This window comes from Gymnoscopelus braueri (assembly GCF_963280865.1).
Source record: "Gymnoscopelus braueri genome assembly, chromosome: 14".
NCBI classification, from domain to species: Eukaryota; Metazoa; Chordata; class Actinopteri; order Myctophiformes; family Myctophidae; genus Gymnoscopelus; species Gymnoscopelus braueri.
In genome coordinates, this window is record NC_137619.1 from 25,506,022 (window position 1) to 25,531,741 (window position 25,720).

Sequence of the window (25,720 nt, forward strand, 5' to 3'; positions counted from 1 at the left end):
AAGCCGGAGGGAGGGGGGGGGGGGGTGGCGTTCTCTTCCTACTGGTAGAGAACTACATTATTTTACTCAAGTAGAAAAACTGTAAAATCGTTGAGCCTTTACTCGATTGAAGGTAATTTTCAATGGAAGCACCCAGGTAAAAGAGCTCACTATGTATGCAATGTCGTGGTTAAGCATCAACATGCGGACAGACCATATTGCTCCCCTTAAACTTACCAGCTTTAACAGTTTTGTCCCCCCCCCCCCCCCCCATTGGTGACGCTAGTTCTAAACCGAAGGTCAAAACTACATTTAGAGGTAGCGCAAGTTTTAGAAGGTTTAGAAGCTTTCTCAAAATGTGAAAATAATATTAGTTATATAAAATTAGGCCTGTCCCCGACTAAGGATTTGTATAGTCGAATCTGATTGGCGACTAATTGCCAATAGTCGACTACTGGCAGTCGACTAAGGACACACCCCCCAACAAAACAATATATATATCATGATTCGACTGAGATTGGCAGTGGAATCAGTCTGATTCGATGCCAATCTCTCAGTCAAATCATGCAAAAAATATGTTATGCAATAGAGGAACATTCCATTTGGGCTGTAGGGGTGCTTAGTGTCTGATTTAACATATACTATTGGTTTCTCCCAATAAATCATGATGTATATCCTATTTTTGGCAAACTATTAGTTAATTAATATAAAAAACTACGCCAATCTCTCAAAAAGTAAAAAAAAAAAAAGTTTTTATTTTTTATTTTTATAATTCCACTAAGAGATTGGCAGTCGACTCAGACACCCCTCGACTAATTAGTTGACTATTCGACTACCAGAGGTCAGGCCTATATAAAATAAAAAATAATTCCTGCTACACATCTCTGGTCTACCAGTCAACACCTTTTAGACATAGGACGGTCCAAGGAGTGAGTTTGTCCTACAAGAAATCAAATACCAGATAATGATTTTGGAGCTTCGTGTAATTTATGGTCATTCATGGAAAACTAAGTCTTGATGAACTAGATGTAACAGAAGACTGTGTATCCCATAATATTTTATATGCATCTTATTTCAGGCTGGTGCACCATTGCCCCGCCCATGCTGGCTTTCCTGTACTGCTTTGCTCAGGTTGGTCTTCAGTGGACACCCGACCCTGCGTGAGTCACCTTGCACTGGCATTGGAGCGATCATCTCTGCTATCAAGCAACCAGATCAGCCTGCTGAGTCCACTGCACTGACTGGGGTCTCTGCTGTGTGTGCATGTCTGCGTGTGTGTGTGTGTGTGTGTGTGAGTGAGTGTGAGAGTGTGGCTTACAGCCAGCGTCTCCACTGTCTTCAGAAGCCAGCCAAATCTGTGTGGACGTGAGCTGAGACAGCACCTTTTCACAGCCTGGCTAGATCTGCCCAGAGCTGGCCACGAAGTACAACATAAATGATTTACAGTTATTGATTCCAAATGGAATGCTTTGTGCATTTGAATGTAATATAAAGTACATTAGGTGTTGTAACGGTAACCGTTGCTGAATCAGGACCTGTTTTGTACCCAGTACGTTATACTAAACTAATGGAATACCAACTAAGTATAACAACAAATATAGCAATTGAACAAGTATTGGTTATATGACTGAATAGATTGCTGGTGTTGCAGTAGGCTGAAGAACTGCTGACCCCCCTGTTCCATTTGCCCTTGTCCATCCACAGTTGTGGCCTTTCTCTGCCCCAGGTATTACATTGAACACAGCAAGAGAACATGGCCATTTCTCCGTAGGAATACTTGAGGAATTGTCCCCTTTTTTTTTTTACTATGGTAAGCTTTATATTGAGCTTTTCCTCTACTAATTGTGTCAATTTAATTTAACATTTATAGTGCTGTCACATGATCATCAAATAAAATAAATTGTTTCATTGTCGACTGTTTTCATTTATAATAGATGAAAAGCCAATGTTCAAGAGTGGAGTTTAGTGGTGATGCAATAGCAGGTAAGCCCCCCCCCCCCCCCCAACACACACACACACACCGGAAAACTTCAAAAGATAAGTCATAATTACTTAGTTTCGTAAGAACACAGAAGATTCAAATATCCAAATATTTTCACACAGCTTAAAACATTTACTTTATTTAAATTACTTGCATAATCTAGAATTTAATTGAGCAGGAAATGGCTAGAGTCTAGTCATTCCCTGCTCTTTTAAATTCTGAATTATTAGCTAACTGGTAAAGAAACCATATGAGTCAGAGTGGCAGGAATGACAAGTGGTGCCAGTGGCAGTGTTGTGTAACAGGTGTTACACAATTACTGATCTAGCATAATTGGTAACATGGCCATCTAGTCACCCTTATTTCTAGTAGTAGTAGTAGTAGTAGTAGTACCAAAGGTATTGTTTGTTGTGTCCTGCATGTGTGTTCTTTAACTGAGCCTCCATGTTTGCATTAGTTGATTTCTATTCTTGTCCTGGGGATTATCACACCAGTTGCACTAAGTTGGATCAGGGTGTGGAGTCGGTGAGGAATCCTCTTAAATGAGCAAAACTATGAGGTGTGTTTAACATAAGAAGATCAGCCATATAATGCACCTGCTGAATTAGACTTTGGAGAGTGTAGAAGACAAATGACCCTATTAGAGATGAATAGATAAACAAACAATTCTATCAGAGCTGGCAGGTTCACAGATGCTATAAGGATGCAATGACCATGAATTTTTCCGAGGCAACAATGATCCCTCAAGCTGACAAAAGATGATGCAGTATGTAGAAAATATTTATTGTTCTGAATAATTTATCACAGTTCTTAACAAGTTAGTTCCCATTGTGCTTGCAATAGTTACATTTTTTATCACATACAATGTATTAATATAGATGCATGTGCATATTACATAAAGGACCATAGAACAGCTAATCTCTTTCCTCATAAATAAAACAGTCTCACATAATTTGTGCATACATGTTTTACTGCTACTAGGCAGCTCCCCAGAGCTGACCACAAAAATAGTTGTAGTTGTTCAAATTCCCATTTCCATGCTAGTTTCAGAGGAGCAACCATAACTTCGCTATACCACTTTTTCTTAGTGTGGGACTAGACATGGGCAGTGGGGCAATCTTCTAAAGGCACAGTCTTGCATGCGTCCCGCTGGCATACAAATGTAAGGACCGCCGACTGTAATTACATGAGAAGTAATATAGAAACGGTAATATAATAATATGAATTGTAATAATAGTAGAAATCCATCGTAACTTGCAGCTTACATCACATCGTGCATGATTTTGGACCTTTATAAATGTTACAGCACAGCACTACATATTGCTTTAAAAGATCTTTTATGAATTTTACAGTGGGCCCAGCAGGCCCACACCACATTCCACTCCTATCTAGCTGTGGCTTTGGTTAAAGATTTAGCATGGTGGGATGGGCCCTGAATCTTCCGTTCTATACCCTTGAGACATACACTACAAAGAATGCCTTTTCCTGATTGGATGCATCTACACAGGGACAGAAAAGAAAGAGATGCTGTATAGCCTCATCAGACAATAACAGTTATGCGTTTCTTCGAAGGTACGCACAATTAGCTGACAATAGTAGAGGAATGTACTTGGTTTTAAAGAGTGCAGACATACATCCGTTTCTCCATTTCTCTTAAAACATAAAATTCTATCATAATCCTCTAGCATAGTGTAATGGCTAATTTATACTATGTCATACGACCGAGCCGCTTGCCAAAAATAATGGATTTCCAACTGGAAAATATGATGCAAGTTCAAATTAGGCTTATAGTCCATGAGCCAGACAAGATTTCATTATCGAAAGAGTGGGCAAAACCATACCTATATTAAATTGTTCATAGGGTCAATACGAGTAAATAAATATATGATAACCTCTCCACAGGAGCAGCTTTTTCATGGTTATCACACATTTTGTTATTTTCCCCATACGTACATGACAGGTGAAAAAATTACAAAATTTAAAAAAGAGTTATCATAATGAAACTTCCTGAGTTGATTACTTACATGAAGACAATGATTTATCGTATTACAAGTTTTCTGAAATTGTATATTTAAATATGCAAATTAGGCATTTAGTCCATGAGCCAGAGCCCCAAAATTGAGCCAGATATTGAATATTCCCTCGTTAAAAACCTTTGACCCCAACATCTTAACAAAATGAAATAAGTATGTTGACTCTGGCTTTGTCCAATGTTCCAATGTTGATTCTGGAAAGTTATGCAAATGTGGGCATATTTTCCTAATGCCTAATTTGCATATTTAAATATACAATTTCAGAAAACTTGTAATACGATAAATCATTGTCTTCATGTAAGTCAGCGCTACTCAACCCGCGGCCCGCGGGCCGCATGCGGCCCCAACGCAGCGTCTTGGCGGCCCCTCATGGTAAAAAAAAATCAAATAATAATAATATTTTTTAAGCACGTTCAAGTACATTTCAAGTACATAAGTACATTTCCGTTCAAATATATGTGTTGCAATTTTTTTTTCAAAAACAAACAGACAGACATACATACAGGTGCGTCAATTGTTACAGGTATAATGCATAGTTTTCTATGCATTTCGTTTTTTTGGGGGGGTTTGACCCCCATTTTCTTTCGGCCGCACGGCTTCGCCGCACGCCCAGGATAGGTGTCCGTTAATTCAATCTCTGGGAGTTGGCAACCCTAACCTTGCCATACCTTAGCTTTTGCTGAACTGATGCCACTGGACATACACACAAAATAAACAGGTACACTTTCAATATGATGTCAAAAAGTACATTTTCTTATAACAATGTGTAGTGTGTGTTACAAAATCCAAAATAGGACCGTCATTTTTAGCTGGCGGCCCCTTGGACTTTTGGTATTTTGCTGAGTGGCCCCTAAGCCATCTTAAGTTGAGTAGCCCTGATGTAAGTAATCAACTCAGGAAGTTTCATTATGATAACTCTTTTTTAAATTTTGTCATTTTTTCACCTGTCATGTACGTATGGGAAAAATAACAAAATGTGTGATAACCATGAAAAAGCTACTCCTGTGGAGAGGTTATCATATATTTATTTACTCGTATTGACCCTATGAACAATTTAATATAGGTTTGGTTTTGCCCACTCTTTCGATAATCATTGCTCAATTTTGGGGCTCTGGCTCATGGACTATTAACACAAACATCACATCTACTACTCAAATGTTGGTACTGCTTGCAGTTCACATGGCTCAGATGCAGATACTGTCCAGCAGCACGCACATGCCCAATAAAGAGGAGATATAAACCTAGAAACCATCACACAATAGCAATTTACAAAGCACACAAGAGTCTGTCATTCTTCTTTGTGTCGGTGAAAGGAAGCACATTTATAGTGCGTGTTAAAATAGATGAAAATATTAGTGGATGGGATATCGTTCGATTTTGAAAAATATTACTAGTTACTGCTCAGTGACGCAGTTAGCAACATCTGGAGCATTGACAAACCTCATTCCTTCGATATAAACAAACAATAAATGGTGACACTTTCAACCAGAATTGCAGGTTTGTGAAATTGCATTGGTACCATATCACATTAAATCATTCTACAAAACCACATTCCAACCTACAGTAGCAGGACGTAAAGTGCAAAGCCTGTCATGATCTGTTCACAAATCTGATTGATTGATTGAATGAATGAGTTGTACTAGCTATTCGAGCCATATATATATCAGAGTCCAATCTACTGATTTTCACTATGTATTGAGTTTGCATAAAATCTGTCAGTTACGGACATCCAAGGATTTATTTGTTGTGACTTTTCAGCTAGAATCCTGCACCCACTAAAGTGATTGACCTCAGAAATGCTGACAGCTCTGCCTCTTAACTATTAATTCATGAATTCCTAACTAAGAGTTGGTCTCTGCAATTTTAGTGAATAGCTTCTGACAGAAAACCCAAGTGCTTTTCCATAGTTATTTTTAGATGATAAAAATGCTAGGTCTAGGTCTAGAATAGATATAGACCTAGAAATGGCTCCATGTGCATTGTATCTTAAGTTGACAGGGTTCTCACTTTTACGCACTGACATTTCTTTTTACTCCTCTAAATCTTTGATGGAAATGTGAACATTAGTGGCACTGGCAACCCCAGCCTCTTTCTCCCCCTCATCATATTCCTACTCAGCTTGTCTCCTGTTCCAGTAAGACAAGAGAAAAGGGATTGGGGCTGCTGGTGGATTGGGACTATCCATTAGGAAGTCAAATAAATGTTATCGTCACAAATATTTCAGAGAAGAATTTTCTGATGTAAAGAATGGGACTGCATGATATTTGTGATAACAATTATGGTATACATTTATGCAGGGTTTTATAAAACTTTAAAAGGCTGGGAACCATATTTATACATATGGGTCCTGATATAATGAAAACAATAACCTTGCTGCCATTTGAGAGCTTGCTTTGTGTCTATTATTATTATTATTTCCTTCATGTATAAAACCACAGAAAAAACAAAATAGAAGATAAAAACCTCAGATTTAGATAATGGAATTAAACCTTTTTCCAGTCATACATCATGTACTGCCGACTGACGCAATTCTTTCTGAATATGAGTGTGTGTGTGTGTGTGTGTGTGTGTGTGTGTGTGTGTGTGTGTGTGTGTGTGTGTGTGTGTGTGTGTGTGTGTGTGTGTGTGTGGGGGGGGGGCTTATGTTGAGGCAGATGATTGCTGTGCAATGATGCCCATTATTTTCATGCTGGGAAATTGTAATGCCCCCCTTAGTCCATGAGCCAGAGCCCCAAAATTGAGCAATGATTATCGAAAGAGTGGGCAAAACCATACCTATATTAAATTGTTTATAGGGTCAATATAAGTAAATAAATATATGGTAACCTTTCCACAGGAGCAGCTTTTTCATATTTATCACACATTTTGTTATTTTCCCCATACGTACATGACAGGTGAAAAAATTACATTTAAAAAATAGTTATCATAGTGAAACTTCCCCAGTTGATTACTTACATGAAGACAATGATTTATCGTATTACAAGTTTTCTGAAATTGTATATTTAAATATGCAAATTAGGAAAATATGCCCAAATTTGCATAACTTTCCAGAATCAACATTAGAACATTGGACAAAGCCAGAGTCAACATTCTTATTGTCTCCGCCAGGCCGAAAGGCATGGCGAGAGAGTATGTTTTACCCCCTGTCCGTCCGTCCGTGTGTGTGTGTGTCCGTCCTTCTGTCTGCGACCAGCTAATCTCCGCCACCGTTGGCCCTGTCGCTATGAAACTGCACACACACACTCCCTGGATACCACAGCAGAACCTCTGCCCCACATTCTTCAGATCAGCCCGTCATAGCGCCACCATGAGGCCGACTATTGCAAAACCCATTTTTTTACATTACTCCTACAGATTTTATCCAAACGTCATGCAAATTGGTACACAGTATCTCTATAGTCATGTGATCAACCCGGATCTGTCTGATTTCCCATATTCCATCCTCATTGCCTATGGTTGGCTTCCAAAGTTTGCAGGATTGGTCCGTTTTGAACAAAATGCCTCAAATCATGAACGCAGCTTGCAATTTCCGTGAAATTTAACAAACACATTCCCACTAGGCCGAGGAAGAAATGCCACCCTTTTTCACATTGGCCTGTTATAGCGCCACCAGCAGGTCTAATTTAGCAGAACACATTTTTGGAACAAAATGCCTCAAATCATGAATGGAGTGTCCGATTGCCGTGAACGACCTAAGAATAAATGGCACCCTTTTCACATTGGCCTATTATAGCGCCACCAGGAGGCCACAATAACGTACCTGACCTGGCGGAGACCTGTGCTCCGAGGAGCACTTTTTCTAGTTTCATTTTGTTAAGATGTTGGAGTCAAAGGTTTTTAACGAGGGAATATTCAATATCTGGCTCAATTTTGGGGGTCTGGCTCATGGACTAAATGCCTAATTTGCATATTTAAATATACAATTTCAGAAAACTTGTAATACGATAAATCATTGTCTTCATGTAAGTAATCAACTGGGGAAGTTTCATTATGATAACTATTTTATTTATTTTGTCATTTTTTCACCTGTCATGTATGTATGGGGAAAATAACAAAATGTGTGATAAATATTAAAAAGCTGCTCCTGTGGAAAGGTTATCATATATTTATTTACTTATATTGACCCTATAAACAATTTAATATAGGTATGGTTTTGCCCACTCTTTCGATAATGAAATCTTGTCTGGCTCATGGACTACCTCTTCAAATGCTCCCTTTTAATGCCCAGGAAGTTAAGGCCCTCTCAGTAAAAAATATATGAATGTTTCCAACCTTCTCTGGCTAAATGAAATAACCCATTCGTATACACGAGCAGGTCATTAGTCAATCATTATGATTAACCAGTGCCATATGGTAAAGTAATGTAATTATGCTACCAACTCAAATGTACATAAAATTAGGACTACCTAAAAATAAGAGAAATCAGACAAATCCTTACCAAGCCATACACAGACATGCTTCCATTTGTCAATTATACCTCTTGGAAAGTTGGGATAATAGATCAGCTCCCGTTTGTTACAACCATGCTTAGAGGTAGTAACAATAAGGGAGACACAGTAACTGAATAAACTCAAGGAATTTTATTAATGAATAATCCAAGAAATAGCAAAACGTGGATATTGTTTGCCAGCCAGTTTATCAGTGGGTGTATGTGACTGGGTGTAATGACATGTATGATTTAGGGGTGTTGCAGGATGCAGAAACAAACAAATAGCAAACTAAAGAGGAGACGTGCAGTGCTGGAAATAAGAGATATGACTGATTGGACCAGTTTATATGGCCTACGGGATGCACCAGGCCCAGGTGAATCCCATAAGCACTGATGATCCCCAACTTCCACCATACCTTTTAATAGACAGAACAGGGGAGCAGCCAAGAACACAAACATGTGGTGTCAGAGGGGATGACACGACACTCATGCATGCCACACAGACATGATGAATGCAAATACAGACGATGCTTTCCCACATCGCTTGCATCCATTAAAGCTCCATTGTGCGATATGCAGTCTCAAACATTAAACAAGGGGAATAGGCTCTATGCACAACAGCCATTTTGGCTCCAGCCATTTGACACCTGTGAACTTCCTTCACAGGTGTTATCAATGATTCTAATGAAGGCTTTGTTCCATTTAGTGGAGCCCAGTGGTTCCCAAACATTTTAATTTTCAAGGACCCCCATAACTCTTGAGTGTACAAATGGAATAACTCTGAGTGTATCATACGGGTCCAATTGGTTCATTTGTACACTCTCAGAGTTACACACCCGTATGGGAGCCGTTTGGAACCGCCTCAAGGAACCATGAGGGTCCCTGCCTGGACCACACTTTTACTCTACTACACCCACTGGTGTAGTAGAGTGTTTCAAGTGAGAGTGTCCAACATGCACAATATCAGCACCCTGACTTTCTGTTTGACCAGAATGGAACACAACCATTATCAGCATCACCTGTGAAGGAAGCAAGAAGTGCGTGGCCTAATTTCTTTCCAATATGGCTACTGTGCATAGAGCCTAATACAATACAAGCTGTTGTGTTTCAAAACAAGCCAGCTATCCCCTGCAGCGCCTCACCGCGGGTCCCATCCATCCTGTCAAGTATGAAACATTACATACAACTGACTACTACAGCCAATGCAGGACAGCCTCAGCTCCTACGGGCGGGCTGTTTAAGTTTTTGTTATCAGGTTAAATGAAGAAGTAGGTAGTTTAAATGTATCCAGCGATTAAATTTGTCATTTTGGGCGGCAGTGGCTCAGGAGTTGTGGCAGCTTAGGAATCGGAAGGTTCCAGGTTTGATCCCTGGCTCTTCCTGGTTCCTGGTTCAGTGTCCTTGAGCAAGACTCTGAACCCCTAACTGCTCCTGATGAGCCGGTTGGTGCTTTGCAGTTTCTTCCACCATTGGTGTGTTAATATGTGTATAAATTGGATAAAGGTGCTATAAAAATGTATTTTGTCTTTTAATTACTTTTCCCCCCAAAAATGCAGATAGATCATCTTGTGCTGGAAAATAGTAAACCATAACTCAGTCGTAGGGGTAAAGGGTAAAGGGACAGCTTTTAGAATATGTTGGCGGGGGAGGTTGCCAAGGTGTTTCATCTGAGAGCAGCTTAGAGAAGGCAGCCCCAAGTCGGAGGAGCTTAGAGTTGGCAGGTGCGTGCACGACTGCACATACAGTATTTGTTTTCTGAATGAAACCTACACACAGCGCATATTACTTTCAGGATTTGTGACTATCAAAAGTATCACGCAATGCAGCTTTATAGTAAACAAAATCCCTCTAAAACCTAATCCAAGTGTATTTCATATGATTTTGAACAGAGTAGTCTAGATTTGTAAAAAGTCATTATTACCTGTAAACTAGAAGAAAATAAAATAAAAATAAAATGTGATATCAAGTTTCTGCAGTTGGGGCATTGTCAACGAATTGGAAGCTGAAGCAAAAGACTCCAAACCCCCAAAAATCTTTTTGAGGGTTTTGATATCATATATATTAAAATTGCTGTAACATCTGAAAGGGCACTCTTAATGGCATTAAGGATATGATTATGAGAAGGTTAGTGATGTGGTATGATATGAGACGCAACCACGCACATCAGCAGCATTACTGACATTAAATACCAGTAAATGCGGCAAAAAAATGCACTCCGTTATATAATGCCTTTTGTGGTTACCACGTGATAAGTACTGTCAGAATAGTTTCCAGTAAGTAGTATTTTTACATAAGGATAAGGACTAGCTCCCTGTTACCATGCAAATGAAAATGAGCTAATTCCATGTTTACATAAAGCGTAGACATGCTTTATAGGAATTATCAACATGGCTGGGATACCTGTTTGGCCAATCAGATGGCTAATTGTAGTGATTTGCACTAATAACCATCCTGGGAGTCTTAGTGTTTGCAAAGTGCCCTATCTCTTTTAATTGTCATTGTGAAACAATACGAATTACTTTGTTTATTACACTAATCCATCAAATGTGGTTAATGTGCATACGTTTCTTATGGGACATGCAAGGTACCCCATGTGAGAGTTTTCATACAGTAACCAATGAATCATGCTCTTTCTGGAACTTTCCAATATATGCTTAAAGTGTAAGACATGAAAGACATTTGTGCTTTTGTTTGGACTCTGATATGATCCAGTGATTGTATTAGACATAAAATGCTTTTCTGACCCAGCAATTTTTCCTCTATGAAATTATTGAAAAATAAATCAAGCTTATATACAAACATTTTATGACTGATCAGTGCTGAAAGGCTTCAACAAATTGACCTTTCAACATGACTTGGACGGTCACACCTACTGTAGGACAAGCACCAGTGAATCACGAAGACCACAGTGTTCCATTGTCTACTTGGTGCACCCAGTGCCACCTCGGCCATCCAAGTAATCTGGATATTACCAGATCCCAGCTGAGCTCAGTGAATGCTCATTACACTGCTCTGATAGCACATCTGCCACCGTCAGCCTTTAAGTAAAGATATCCTCCTTGTCCATCTCTGGTGAAGTGGGTCTAGAGATCTCAAAGAGTGTTTTCGGGGAGCCAGCGACAGGGCTCCTCGCTTTGAGGAGCTCAAGTGCTTCTGTAAGCTGTGCTTCCAGGGCAGATATTCGAACACCGAGGTTCTTGAGGTCATCCCTCAACTCCAGCTTGAGCTCCTGAAGTGAGGCCTGAAGTGTTTGCTCTGGGATTGGGTCGAAGGTGTGCATAGCCTCCGGCTGGACAGGGCTTCGGTCCTGCGGGGTCATGCGAAAGTCACCGACTTTGTCCAGGCGCAGGTCACTTTTGGTGATGCCACTGTCACAGGAGTCTGTCTTCTTAAGAGTCATCTGTGATTCAAGCGTCTTTGTCCGATCAGGCAAAGTTTCCATGGATTCAGCCTTAGACAAGCTGAAGTTGTCAGCTTTGGCCATAGACTCTTTGAAGCGCCCCCAGCCTTTGACCTTGGTGGGTTCGGCTGGCCGACATCCTGCGAAGCCGACGGGAGATGGTGCCTTGAGCTTCGCCTTATCTGACGGGGTGGAGTTGTGGGGCACAGATGATGAGGGTGTTGCTGGGCTTTCTGTCACCGTGACAATGCTGGTGGTGGCGATGGGTGCCAATGAAGAGGGTTCTGTGTACACAGCGCCTTTCTCTACATCGTGTTCGTCTGAGTCAGGTTTGTCTGTCGAGCGACTCTCCTTCTGCTGTCTGAAGCGCTGAAAGAGTCTTCGCACTGGGTGATCTGGGGGAAGGTTCAGAGGCGCTTCATTTTTTCGTCTTAGCCTTTCTTCCTCCTCTCGTTTCACGTCACTGATCTTTCGAAACACAATCTGAAAACAAAGGGAAAGCTTTGATTAGCAAAGAGGAAACTGTTATTTCGAATTATTTAAAAATGTGTTGTAGTGTCAATGCTAAAGGCCTTATTATACTTGTCACGTCCGCATAGGAAGGGCACAAGGGTCTGAGGACAGCAGGGGTGATGAGGTTGTGATTATACTGCAATTTGGTATCTGCAGACATGCACATATTCAAGAGCAAGAGCAACACGGCTGCACTCAATAAAAGGCATTATCTAATGACCTACCAGTCAACTGCAGGACTTGTACAGTATATACCATAGCACTGTCAGAAGAGATCTACTGACCTAGTTCACTATATCTTCAATTATTTCTGTTTTGTCTTTGTTGTGTGTGATTTCTTTAATTTTTATTGAATTCAAATATTTGATAAATTATGAAATATTTTTATTCAAATTAGGGCTGACCTATTTTATTAACTTCAATGTTCATGAAAATAAACAAAATGTTTATGTCTGTATTTGCAGTGTGGTGAATTTCATAATTTTCTCAGTTTTCTCGGTCATGGTGCAATCAATCAAATTATATGTTGTCTAGATGAGGTATAATACAAATATTCTCAGAATGTTGTCTTATAATTGAGTTTTTGGCACTAGATGCAACTGTGGTTACAATCATCATCTGATGCTATTTATTGATTCTCACTCTGAGCTAGTAGCTCAATGAGTTCATGAATTGCCCTTGTTGTCTAAGGTTGTGAGCTTGAGCCTTGGGTAGTGCAGAATAAATATGGTACTGCCTACTCAGACATTGTGCTGTGTGGAGAAACATAATTATTTCAATGTTATTTCTGACACTTTCTTTTATGGGTTGCCACAATTCTCTCTGTCTTTCTCTCTGTGTCTCTCTCTCACACACACACACACACACACACACACACACACACACACACACACACACACACACACACACACACACACACACACACACACACACACACACACACACACACACACACACACACACACACACACACACGGTTTCAAGGTTTAATGATTTAGTTTTCCTCACAGACAGTTCTGCTGAATGACTCCTGTATTTCTCATTTGTTTTCCTCCTTTTGCTAGTTTGTTCCTCCTCAAAATGCCCCGCCGCATTGCTGCGCAGCAGCTATAATGTAATGATTACATCTGATTAAGTTGGTACGATAGACCATGGGTGTTTACATAGCCAAGAACTAAACGGTTGTACTCAAATTTGTACGCAGTACAATCCAGAGTGTTGATTTTACTTTGAGATTGTAAAAATGGACCTGGGTCAACTCTTCTTGCTCTGAAGCACAGTCATTGTGTCTGTATAATGTCTCTCTTGTGGCAGTGGTCCGATCAATATTCTAGGGCTGCAGCAGAGCATAGGATTGAGGCGTTATCTAGGACTTCATAACAATCATTTCAAAGGATTTTGTAAAATCACATTAATCTGCTTGGAATTAATATGCGAGACTGTTTGCGCATCACAAGAAAGCTTATTTTAACAAGTTTCATCAAAAGTTAAATGTTACTTGGATTTTGCAGTAGGTATAGACCAAATCATCATAGCACCACCACAATGTATTTCTGGGTAGATAACGCCGGTAGCATCGCATTGGAGCATTATTATTTTTAATCTTATGTCTAGAAGAACAGAATAACATCTTATTGAGTATTAGAAATAATATTTTGTTCTAAATATCCACAGGTTGACAAACTACATTGCTAATGTTCTGAACACTTTTATATTCTGTAAATATCCATAGACATTATACCAGGAAATACAGTCTTTATACCTTTCAATCCGGGACAGCATCTGTGTCGCATACATTAGTTGTTGATATATATACGTAGCAAAATATTTAGGTTAGGTTAGGATTTAGAAGGCCTTTAGAATCGGCCTCAGGTCTAAACGATTGTACTTACGTACATTGCATGTGAAATACACCTAAATCCAACTCTAGCAGTATCCATTCAATCAACATTTTCCAAGCTGTATAAATCCAGAATGTATAGGACCCTAGTGAATGGTCTGTTCAACACAATATATGAGATTGCTTTTCCGGATACAAGCAACCCATTCATCACATTCAGTCTCTCGGGAAGGGTAACCTTGCTTATGAACAAGAGAGTAACTAGTTACTATACTCCCATTACAGTAAAATCCTTACTCCGATATTTCTGAGGGTATAAAAATGTACACGTACTGCTGTTGCTGTCACTGTTGAAGTGTCTCTGAATGGAGAATATGATGGTGGCTTGAATGTGACACAAGTAGAGCTGTGTGAAATCTTTTTACGAATCTCTGGCTGCTTTTTTGACTGGGATACCAGACCAGTCTTACATTCAGACGTCCTGAGATTGACATCACTGGATTCTCGCGACCTTTTGATGATTGGGCCTTGGACAGCTAATGATATGCTTTAAAATGTTCCCATGCTTTCGCTGGCCGGTGCTGGGAACAGATAGGTCTCTGCTGGCACCGCCGGGAGACCCACCAGAACGCAAAAAAAAGACGATGTCAGTCACATTCAGCGATGTAGCTGATTATTTGTCACATACGCTGAATGTGACTGTGAATGTTCTGTACATTTGCTGACTGTCTCCTTTACTCACCAGCCATGAAGTGTGTGTGTGTGTGTGTGTGTGTGTGTGTGTGTGTGTGTGTGTGTGTGTGTGTGTGTGTGTGTGTGTGTGTGTGTGTGTGTGTGTGTGTGTGTGTGTGTGTGTGTGTGTGTGTGTGTGTGTGTGTGTGTGTGTGTGTGTGTGTGTGTGTGTGTGTGTACGCTCGCAGCGTTCCCTTTGTCCGCTCCGCCAGGCTCTACCTACTCTGTTGGTGTAATTAAGAGATTTGATAGGCGATATATGTTTTATATACACAGAATTACGAAAGAAAGAGTCGGAAAGGGTTCATCAAATTACAACCCGGTATCCCATGACATATGTCATTTGTTCTTCTTTCTCCATCATTCGACATTTTAGTATCGATAGTTTTTGCTAACATGGTTAGATAAAGTCTTTTGAAAGTTATCCCTTTCAAGAGACTTTTAGATAATTGAACTACAGTAAGCACACAACAATGCCAACAACAACTGGGAAATGTTTTGGGGAACTTTATTTAGCAAAGTGGTTTAATTAAAATCAAAATTATATAATATTTTTTTTGTGAAATGTTAACCTGTTAACCTGAACATTTGAAGAGAAAATAGTAAGGAAAGGAAAACCGTAATCAGTAAAATCAGTAAACTGTCAATAATTCCAAAGTCTGAGAAATGTTATTCTCTCAGATTCTACAGAATACTTGTGTAAAAGAATATTTAGCTCTCAGTTATCCTTTTCTTTTTTCTTATTTGGTGAATTTTCCCTCTTTTTGTCCCAATTTAGTCATGCCAATTCCTGAATTCTCCATAATAGTTATGTATTCTTGTCACTGCTGAACCCTACTGGTCATTCGGTTGGTTGGTCTTAAAACCACATGCCTCTTCCAATACACATGGAATGTCCTGCAGTGTTTATGAACAGCTTATCTCTCGCACCACTGGACCGATAGGCGTGAAACTTTGCACGCACGCTCCCACAGTCGGCCAAGGAAGGGCCAAATCGGCCTCATTGTGTCGCTATAAAGCTTAATTAAGCTATTTCTCCACAGCTCCTTAAGTGACGGCTGCACCCCATGACCATAGAGTTAAAAAATAATAGAGAGGGCACTGGAAATCCCCGCCCATCCACTTGTATGGACTTGCTCACCCAGTGCATACTCCCTTTTCACCCCTTCTTCCGGGTTGGGAAATGTGACGGGCGGGGCCTATTTGGGGCCTATGTGACGCGTCTTGCGTCACCTCTGTGCACAACCCTGTGCGCAAGCTCGTGAGTCGAGCCCATTGGTCGAAAACCGTTTTCGCTCGTTCATGTGTCTGCCCCCAGCCGTAATAAGCTGCAGTACCTATGATTGGCCAGCATGTCCAATGCGCTTCACTGCTCCCTCTGGGTTCTGGGGGCTTGCCCATGACTGACACAGGCCTAGGTAGGCAACCCGACCTGTAATGTGTGAACATTGTCGCCTGTAACGACATGCCCAAAATAGGGAGGCCAGGTTTAAAGTGTTACTGTAAGTGCAGTAATGTGCCCCTGAGTGTGAGTTCTCAACGCAAAATAAGACGTAAATGCAAGAGCCAAACTCACCCTTTTCCGCAGGTTGTATGTGAGAAGCAAATTCCTTGAGAAGTGATTGGAGAAAGCTGTGTAGAATTCCAGCACCTTTTGCAGAGCGTCTCGTTTAATGATGTGAAGGTCACAGTACGTCAGTGCTCGTACATTGGCACACGCCTGGGCCAGTGTGACCTCTTTCCAAAACACATCCCCAAAAACATCTCCCTTACCTGCAGAGCAAGAACAGACAACTCAGCTTTTTCGGTCCCTATTACTTTTTTGCAAGTGAAGCACTTCTTCCAAAGTGTTATCTGTTGGAATAAATATTTCAGTATTGTCTGAGGAAAGGATAAGATCTATGGATGCCATTATCTGTTCTGGCCTCTAGGCCTGTCACAATTATTACATAATCGTCAAATCGCAATTATTTGAGATAATCGCAATTATTTTGTCATAAACGTTTCCATATTGAAAAAGGTTACATTTTCAAACATAGTGGAAATAGCAGATCTAGAAGCACACAACGCGAAATAGCAGATCTAGAAGCACACAACGCGATGCGACGCGTTGTGAGCTTGTAGATCGGCTATTTCCACTATTAATGTTTTTTTAAGTAGAAAGTTATTAAATAGGTCAGTCATTTATTTGTATATTTAGTGTCATATGTCATATATGTGTCATATTTGCCATGTGTAACTTCAAAGCCTAAAAGCCAAACAGAAATGTAATTTTCAATGAAAAAAACACAATTCAATCGTTAATCGCAATTATTTGAGTGACAATTATTTGAGTGACAATTAATCGTCATGTAAAATGTCATAATCGTGACAGCCCTACTGTTGACATGGTCTCCATGTTAAACAAAATATATTAGAGAATAGAGATCTTCATGTAATAGAAGCATTTCTGATGTCAAGAACAGTACTGAGCTCAGACAAAACTGCTCTAGCCAGTGTGACAGAAGTTCTTGATAATGAACCATGATGTATTATAAATAATTTGAAACAGAATCAATAACACAATAGTAAATGTACTTGATTGATCAGGATGGGTCTCTGAGTAGATCAAAGGTCAATTTGAAAGTAGTCAGGGTCGGACTTTATTATTCATATGAAATTCTTGACTGCACCAGGACTTTTCAATCATGAGATACTGTTTGGCTAAGTTGGTACGCTGTTAATAACAGGTAAATATTTAGATTTTCAGAGCAGCATAGAGAAGGAGATACACGTGGTCCTAGTACAGAAGGAATTGAAAGCTCCATCTTGTGAGTCCTTGTATTTTACATTTTGTGTCTGTTCTTAAGAGTGCCATTAGGCTAATGAGAACCTGATTCATACTGTAGCAGTAGCAGGTTTATCATCGGGGGCTCCATTACATAGTGAACCCTCCAAAGACGTCACAAGCAGCCTAAGAGAATATTGATTGTTCCAAAGACGAACCAACAGCAAGTTATTGATGTAAACCAGTCAAGGCTACAGTATTTCATCTAGAAGTCTACCAGCCATGAATCAATTAATACATGTTCTGACTTTTTATTTTCCTTGTCTTAAAATGTATTTTAAAAAATGGGACAATGTTGAGTATGTAACTCATACCCTGTGGCTGTGGCCAAATAAATATAAACTTATCAAATCATGCTTTTAAATGGGCACTTTCCTGAGAAAGAAGGCAGGGTCCTGCTTATACAAATATCCATGATATTGCCATACTGTTAAACTAATATCGATTCTAATTATTTGTGTGTGCATTAAAAAGCTCCTAGTTGGATCTCGGGATCGAGCTGACGGTCCGACGCCAGTCGAGCCACCGTCCGTCCCTGTCCCTGCCTTCCGGCGCCCCCCCCGATGCTCTTAGCTGAGTGTCCTGCTTGGGGTCCGGAGCGTTTACTTTGAAAAAAATAGAGTGTTCAAAGCAGGCCCGAGTCGCCTGAATACCGCAGCTAGGAATAATGGAATAGGACCCTGGTTCTATTTTGTGGGTTTTATTATCTGAACTGGGGCCATGATTAAGGTTGCCATCCGTCCCTTGAAATAAGGAATCATCCCTTAGAAAAAAAGACGTGTCTCTTATTGAACTGATAAGGGACACACTTTGTTCCTTATTTTTGGGAATCAATCAATGACACACATCTTACGAGTTCTGACAGCTCATATATAATACAGGTTTTAACCACTTAAACCCTCTAGACTTAGTAAACTGGACCTGAGTTGTCTCTGTACTTGGACTGCTTCTTTCTGTCTACACCAAATCTCTTTACCAAAAATAACCGATCTACAAGCAACGTTGTGAGGTTGAAGATCTGCTATTTTAGGCTAATGTTCTCCCCAGAATAAGGATGCTGGGGTTGAAGTGGTTAATATAATTTCGGGCGTCCCGTATTTTTCTTAGAAAAAAGGGACGGAAATAAGGGGTGTCCCTTAGTATTTGAATTTCAGGTAGTTGGAATTGGCAATTCTAATGCTGTTGTGCATGTGTTTGTTTTAATGTTAAATATGCAGAGTTTTGTAATGTATGCCGATCAAATAGAAATCAGGGAGGTAGGTGCTGTAGTTCTATCTACCTGGACTATCTGGACTATCAAAACTACAACATCCAGGCACAGCTACTTCCCACTTAATGTTGCACTCATTGTATATGTTTGAATTGGTCAGTTAAGTATGAAAATATCTCAGCACACAGACAGCCAATTATTGTATCAGTATAATGAGTTACATAAAGGATCAACACACTTTGAAAAGAAGAGATTGTGTACTGAAAGCATGTGGCCAATGACAAAGGTGTTCAAGTGAGCTCACAGACAGTTGCTCTCATCCTAACTCAAACTCCTTGAATAGTGTCCTGAGAAAATCTTTGATTTTGGGGTGGAAAACCAAAGCATTTCTGTGTCTGTGATTTCTTGTCAAAATGTAGATAGAAAAATGTGCCTGTCTGTTCACTTCCAGGGTGACACATAATCAAACATGGTTTCCAACATGCAAATTAACATTGCAATACTGTCTTTTGAAAGGAGACAATGCAAAGGTCTCCTTGAAAAAAAACTACATTGAAAAAGGTTTAACTCACCTAAAATGGCCACCACCTCATCATCCTGAATAACCTCCAGTGATCCTGATACCACGAAACAAAGGCTGTCCACGCTTTCACCCGCATGGTAGATCAGGTCACCAGGCGCACAGTGGATTGTCTGGAACTCCATGGCTAATGCTCTGAGGCACCCATCGCTTGCTAACCGGAAAGCTGGATGCTCTTTAAAAACCTTCCGGTTGAGATGAACACAAATATCCGCTCTCATATCCTTGGGACATATCTGCAACACCTGGAGGGGGGGGAAAGCGTTCGGAATTGGTGGGTTTATGGGTTCATGCTCCATGATGATGGAAAAAACGACTATCATGGACCAAGTCCAAAACTACTGCAAGTGATGCCTTGCCAATAGTCTTCAATTCTTAGAATTCCCAGAAGTCTTGCTTTTGTTATGGTCCAATCCATTGATTACTATTAGCTCAGATTGGACCTGTAGTTATGTTTATTAAGAATTAAGGGCTCATACTGTATGAAAGCTGAGTATTGGATTCCTCTCTGTTGGTTAGTGTTCTGGCATTTACAATACAGACTGAGTGAGCACCTGTCGTCAGTCAGATTCATTGCACCTGCCTGTGTCTCATTTCAGGTGGGAAGGATTCAGTGAGACATGGAAATGTGACAAAGACACTGGAACACTAGCCTGGTATCCAGCCTGCTTCGCTACGTTCGGCTGACTTTTTTTTCTCTCTTCGCTTCTCAGTCTGGAAAGCCTCCTATCTCCAAGGGAGGCGGGACATGCCAAAAGCTTCGAAACCTAACGTGGATTCTGATTGGTCTGTGGTGCGGGGCGGGACCAAAAAAACAGTGTGATCGTTGTGATTCGTCATTCGTTTGAACAACATCCAATCAGCAACGACGTTGCCCAACGTAACATACGACGTTGCCCAACGTAACATATGTAGTTCCAGTGTAGTTCTGCAAAACCTTCCAATGGGAGGCTTTCCAGACTGAGAAGCGAAGAGAGAAAAAAAAGTCAGCCGAACGTAGCGAAGCAGGCTGGATACCAGGCTACTGGAACACAGGACCTCAGAGGAGTGGTACTCTACACTGACCGGTCACAACCTGTTTGCGAGGGAATATTTGTTGGGGATACTCGCTGCACAGACAATATTAAGGACTCTTACTTCCCCTAACCATTTAATTTAGCTTTAGTTTAGTCTTTGTGAAACCTGCACGTTCGAACCAGGAGCAAACACGGCGACCGAGGTGTCGCAAAAGGAGACCAGAGCTGTCTGAGAGGCGAAGGAGAGGAAGCAGGCAGATGGTGTGTCCCATCACTTCGAGGTGCCAGCAGAACGGTCCTGAGGCAGTAGAATGGAGATGTCAATAAAGCCATGGGAAGATGGCAGGTGCTCATGCCTTGTACTTGTGTTTGGAAATGAGCATGCCATTATATTTGTCTACAACCAGATGCTAGAGCAGGGATGACAAAGAGAGGTTGTAGAATCAATCAGTTTACAAATCAATTCCAAAACACCAGAACACCCTGAGCCAATGTATTAAATAAGTATTTGGGTTTGGGTTTATTGATTGACATGTAACACTTGCAGACTGTGTGAAAGGTCTTTTCATGGTGTGCAGGAAATCTTTCAAGTAGCCTACTTTCACTCTGAAACAGGTGTGCAATCAAATGTGTCCTTCTTGCCAATATTTTGGCCTGAGACCTACATTTTCTTGTTTTGTGAGCAATCAACCCCTGACAACATGGATAGAGGAACTCGTTTTCTGCCTTCTAGGTCTGTGAGAGACGAGAAAACAAAATATCAAGCTACGGGATTGATTACAGTATGTACAAAGTAATCCCCCGTGTTAACTCTAAATGTGTCCTGTAGGTTTATGGAACCCCGGTAAGTTCAAAGGCCATTAGCAGTTCTCTTGTTTTTGAACAGCATGTTGTTCAAATATTCCACCTGCACAGCTTGTTGTCTGTTATAGGGCATTAATCTCTTTGAAGGTGAATATCATGCAGAGACGGATTAAGTGCCGATTTTAGATCTCTGGTTTGGCCTGGAGCCAATGGATAACAGTACACACACAAATAAAAATGTATTCTGCACATGGCTTTCAATTTGGTGTGTAAAACACTCATTGCAATCTAACTATGTGTGGAAGGTGAGCCAACAAGAGACTAATTAAAAATGAGTTCTCCACAAGATCTGTGAGAAATAGAACAGCAAGCTTCAGTGACTGCTACTTTGTATAGTTGCCACATCGTTTACTTATTCATTACCAACCTGGCAAGATAGAACAAGAGTGGAGGATTTCCCAGTAAGTGATATGATAATATGCTGTGAAAACAAACTCTGATCGTGAGGGACGGTAGATGAATGAATGCATGGCTTACAGATTGAGATACCTTTTCAGTATCTATACCCCGCGACATCGACCATGTGGATGCGATGTAGTCCATGACTCTCTCGCTCAAACCCTTGGGGACCTGGTAGAGCTTCAGGAAGTCTCGAACGCTGTTCAGCATCTCATGGTAGCGGTTGGTGTTGGCGTACATCTGCTGGAAGATGGTCGTCACATTACCGAAGATTGTGGCATAAAGGAGGGCTGGGGAGAGACGGAGCAGAAAAGGGAGTTCTTGAGCTGAGGAACTTTAAAGGGCTGTAAAAGCTGCATGGAATGATTAGTGTTTTCCCAGAGGAACGTTGACGTTTGGCGTCATTGGGCGTAATCAGGAGATACTGACCTACCGGAGGCAGAGCAGTCCCCACAACATGATTTACGATTCTGTGCCTATCGGTACATAACTCGGACGGTGCTGAGTAGGCTCAAGCGAGCGTCCGGTTCTTATGAGACTGTGCGCCTCTGTCATGGTCCGAAACCGAAACGTAACTTATAGAAGTCATCTCCGTCCGTAGGTCAGTATGTCCTGATAACACCCAATGAATGGTCTGATTATAAATCGTGGTCAGTATGTCGCCTACTTTGCCCATTCAATGGTCTGATAAAACGGGATAATGTGTTTTTGTTTAATGAAATTAAGCATGGGAGAGACATTCCCTTCTTGTTACATCTCTCTGCATAGACAAATACTGTGGGCCCACGTAATGTCACATGCACATATGCTTGCAATGCGACACACAGAGCATTCAATTTATTTAGCAACCAACTAGTCGGCAGTCAGGTGTGTGTGTGTGTGTGTGTGTGTGTGTGTGTGTGTGTGTGTGTGTGTGTGTGTGTGTGTGTGTGTGTGGGGGTGTGTGTGTGTGTGTGTGTGTGTGTGTGTGTGTGTGTGTGTGTGTGTGTGATCTCCCTTTGCCATGCAGCTACACCCAACCAAATGATCTTATATACAGTACTGTATATGAGCTGGACTAGAATCTTGCAACAGCTGGGGTGTGTTTGGATCAAAGGCCTCAGATTCTGCAGTGTGGTGTTCTCTTGGCAATGAGCACCTAATTAGCCCTGCTAGAAGGTTTTGAGGGGAAACATGCCAACTACACATTTCAATTCTCCAGAGATAATGACAGCAACCTGTGTGTTTGCATGCACAGGCGTGTGTGAGTGCATTTTGTTTGTTTACAACACATGCATATAAAGTGTACAGGGAATAATGCAGATAATTGCTATAAACTGCTGAAGGCCAGTGAGAGCCATGCCTGGAATCCTTTGATCACCTCAACTTATACAGTAGGTACAGTCCACTACAGTACAGTGTTATGCTCCCTGAAACACAGCTGATGTGATTGTGCAATCTATTTAATGCACGATAGCAAGAATCAATGATTAAACGGACAATCTAAGGATAAAGGAGGGATCTGACAATTGATTTTATTCCCCCTCATTTTTTGAGGTGGAGGGGCTGTTAACTTAACAAGTTGTCAGAATGGTAACTACCATCCAAAAGCTGCTTTGTTAGAAAGTCCGTTGTCAGAAACTAATGCCCCAGGCCGGCAGTTGCTATGGCAACAGAACATATGTATACCCCCATCCCCCAACCCCCCCAGATTCCCCCGTCACACTATGATCTGCTGCTGCCAACACCGATCCACTGGTGAAGGTAAAAATAGAACACTATCAGCACATCCATATTTCATAGAGAATTGCCATGGACTAAAAGGGGAGATTGCATCTCTGAACAAGTCTGCATGGGTGGTGTGATTTTCCAGATATTTTTGTTTCTAAGAGAATTCGGCTCTGGCGATGAAAAAAGCTCTCAGAGAGTTTGACGGTGCCCTGGAGCCTATGTTGATAATCTGAAAGTGTAAAACTGCGGGAGGGACCGTCATGGTCTCATCAGAGGGATGGCGGTAGTGGCTGTGGATGCGACTTGTACAGCAGAGCGTGCAGGTGAAGAGTTATTGCGGTGGGATTGCAGGGAACGCTGGGATAAATTGATCCTGTGCCGCTGGTTATTGCTCGGAGTTGCTTCTCTCTCTCAATAGCACTCTGCGTGCGTTCACAGACATAATGGCAGTGCACTAGAGTAACTACACACAAATGCTACAGACACCTCATACATTTTTTATCTGAAGGTGCGGACTTGCTGTACAAACCTGCTCTCCTTTTCTTTTCTTTTCATTTTAGATGTTTGTGGTCAGTGAGAGGGGGCTCTCGTGACAAAATCAGAATGCAATTTCTTCCAGCGACGGCTGGTTTCACTGGTTAATTGTTTAAGTAATTATTCCTCAACAATTTGAGCTGTGTAATACAGACATCTGACTTTATAGCTCTCCTGATTTGACAGTATAGTGTGAACATTTATGACAACATTGTATAGTATAGGCCTTCCACGCCAAGCCCTGTAACTACTGTATATCGTTAACCACTCGTCTTAGTTGTGGTGTAGACTCTGCCATCCACTTGACTAAGACCATTTTTTAAAACTATATATTTATATTTATAAAATACAAAAGTATGACGGTAAACCTCTTGAATATTTTTCCCATTCAAAATCCCATCGAAAATAATGTGAGCTAAAATGAAAAAGAGAGTCCAGCAATTCTGTCAGGCAGGTGGCGCTGTATCGTGTATGAGGGGATGGCGTATATACCTCAGGCCAGGAGCGAAGGTAATTATTCTTAATCGTGTCTCTGGTAAAGCAATGAGCTCCCACCCGTCGTGGTTTGGTTTCCTTTGTTAAATGTGGGACTGTACAGTGATTAAGGCTGCAGTCCTGGTCAGTAAGATAGCTGCCCATTGAAGATCATATGATCAGTAATTAGGGCCAAATTATATCGTGTAGGTTCATAATCTTTGATGAAGGGATAGATAATTTAATTATTTAAGTCTAAGTTGGAGGAAGTTTTGTCTTTCATAGTCCCATGCGACTAACACCCAAACATTTGGTACACAGAGGTAAACCCCCTCCCCCGTTCACGCATTCACAGTAAATTCTTAAGGGCCTAGCTGACAAACTCTGAGACGACTTGCAAGAACTAATGGCGACTATCATCGCTTTGCATTGCATTGGTAAAGGTTGTGCTCATGGAACACAACCTTTGTGTTCCAGATTGTGCTGTTCTGCACTTGCTTGAGAGAAAACAACGAAATGGCAACAGTCTGTACACTGTCCTGATGTGATTTTTTTTCCTTTTAATTGTATCTCACTAGAAGTTCTGCCCGCTACGCGGGCAGAATTCTAGTACCCCCCCCCCCCCTAACCCCCCCAAAGAAAATGTCGTTTGGGGGTACAAAATCATGGGATAAAAAAAAAAAAAAAAAAAAACAGAGGGTTAGAGAAAGTGCGTCGACGCATGCGCAGTGCGCAGTGCGCAGCTTTGTGTTTTTTCATGAAGCTGGTTGCTTGTTGCTCGCGCACGATCTGGCAACAGCGGTGCATACGCATGTGCAGTGCGCAGTTTTTTTCCCCCAGGTACAAACACAACAGGTTCAGCCAGTCTGCGGATTGTAGTATAGATATATAGTTTTGACCTTTTTTTCTCTGTAACATCAAACATTTTCCTGTTTGTTACTAACTGATATTTTGTGTTAAGTCATTTAAAATTTCCCTCTTGTATTGAGTTGCATTATTTTCCATTTGAGTCATCGTGTCATATCTAGCAGAGATGACAATGGCTGTTTCTCAATACCAAGAACACAAAGAGCCACAACAAACGTCAATATTGCATCTGAGTGCCCTCTTTTCATCTGTTTGTGGCTTGTCTTGCTGCTCACTTCTGTTTCTATGTATGATTGTGAATAGACTCACTTTCCCATTCATATTCATATTAT

At 40.9% G+C, this 25,720-nt stretch overlaps 2 protein-coding genes across 2 annotated transcripts in view; one reads left to right on the forward strand and one right to left on the reverse strand.

Annotated features, from left to right (window-relative positions):
- hhat (hedgehog acyltransferase) overlaps positions 1–1,852 on the forward strand; it is a 30,886-nt gene extending 29,034 nt beyond the window's left edge. The window contains exon 12 of the mRNA XM_080449132.1: positions 1,058–1,852. Coding sequence (XP_080305258.1) covers positions 1,058–1,143 — 86 coding nt within the window. The 3' untranslated portion in view covers positions 1,144–1,852. The remainder of the gene's footprint in view (positions 1–1,057) is intronic.
- A 9,610-nt stretch (positions 1,853–11,462) lies between these two features.
- kcnh1a (potassium voltage-gated channel, subfamily H (eag-related), member 1a) overlaps positions 11,463–25,720 on the reverse strand; it is a gene marked incomplete at both ends in the record, with an annotated part of 53,817 nt that continues 39,559 nt past the window's right edge. The window contains 4 exons of the mRNA XM_080449641.1: positions 11,463–12,305; positions 16,484–16,680; positions 19,517–19,769; positions 21,894–22,093. Of these exons, the coding sequence (XP_080305767.1) occupies positions 11,463–12,305; positions 16,484–16,680; positions 19,517–19,769; positions 21,894–22,093 (1,493 nt within the window). The remainder of the gene's footprint in view (positions 12,306–16,483; positions 16,681–19,516; positions 19,770–21,893; positions 22,094–25,720) is intronic.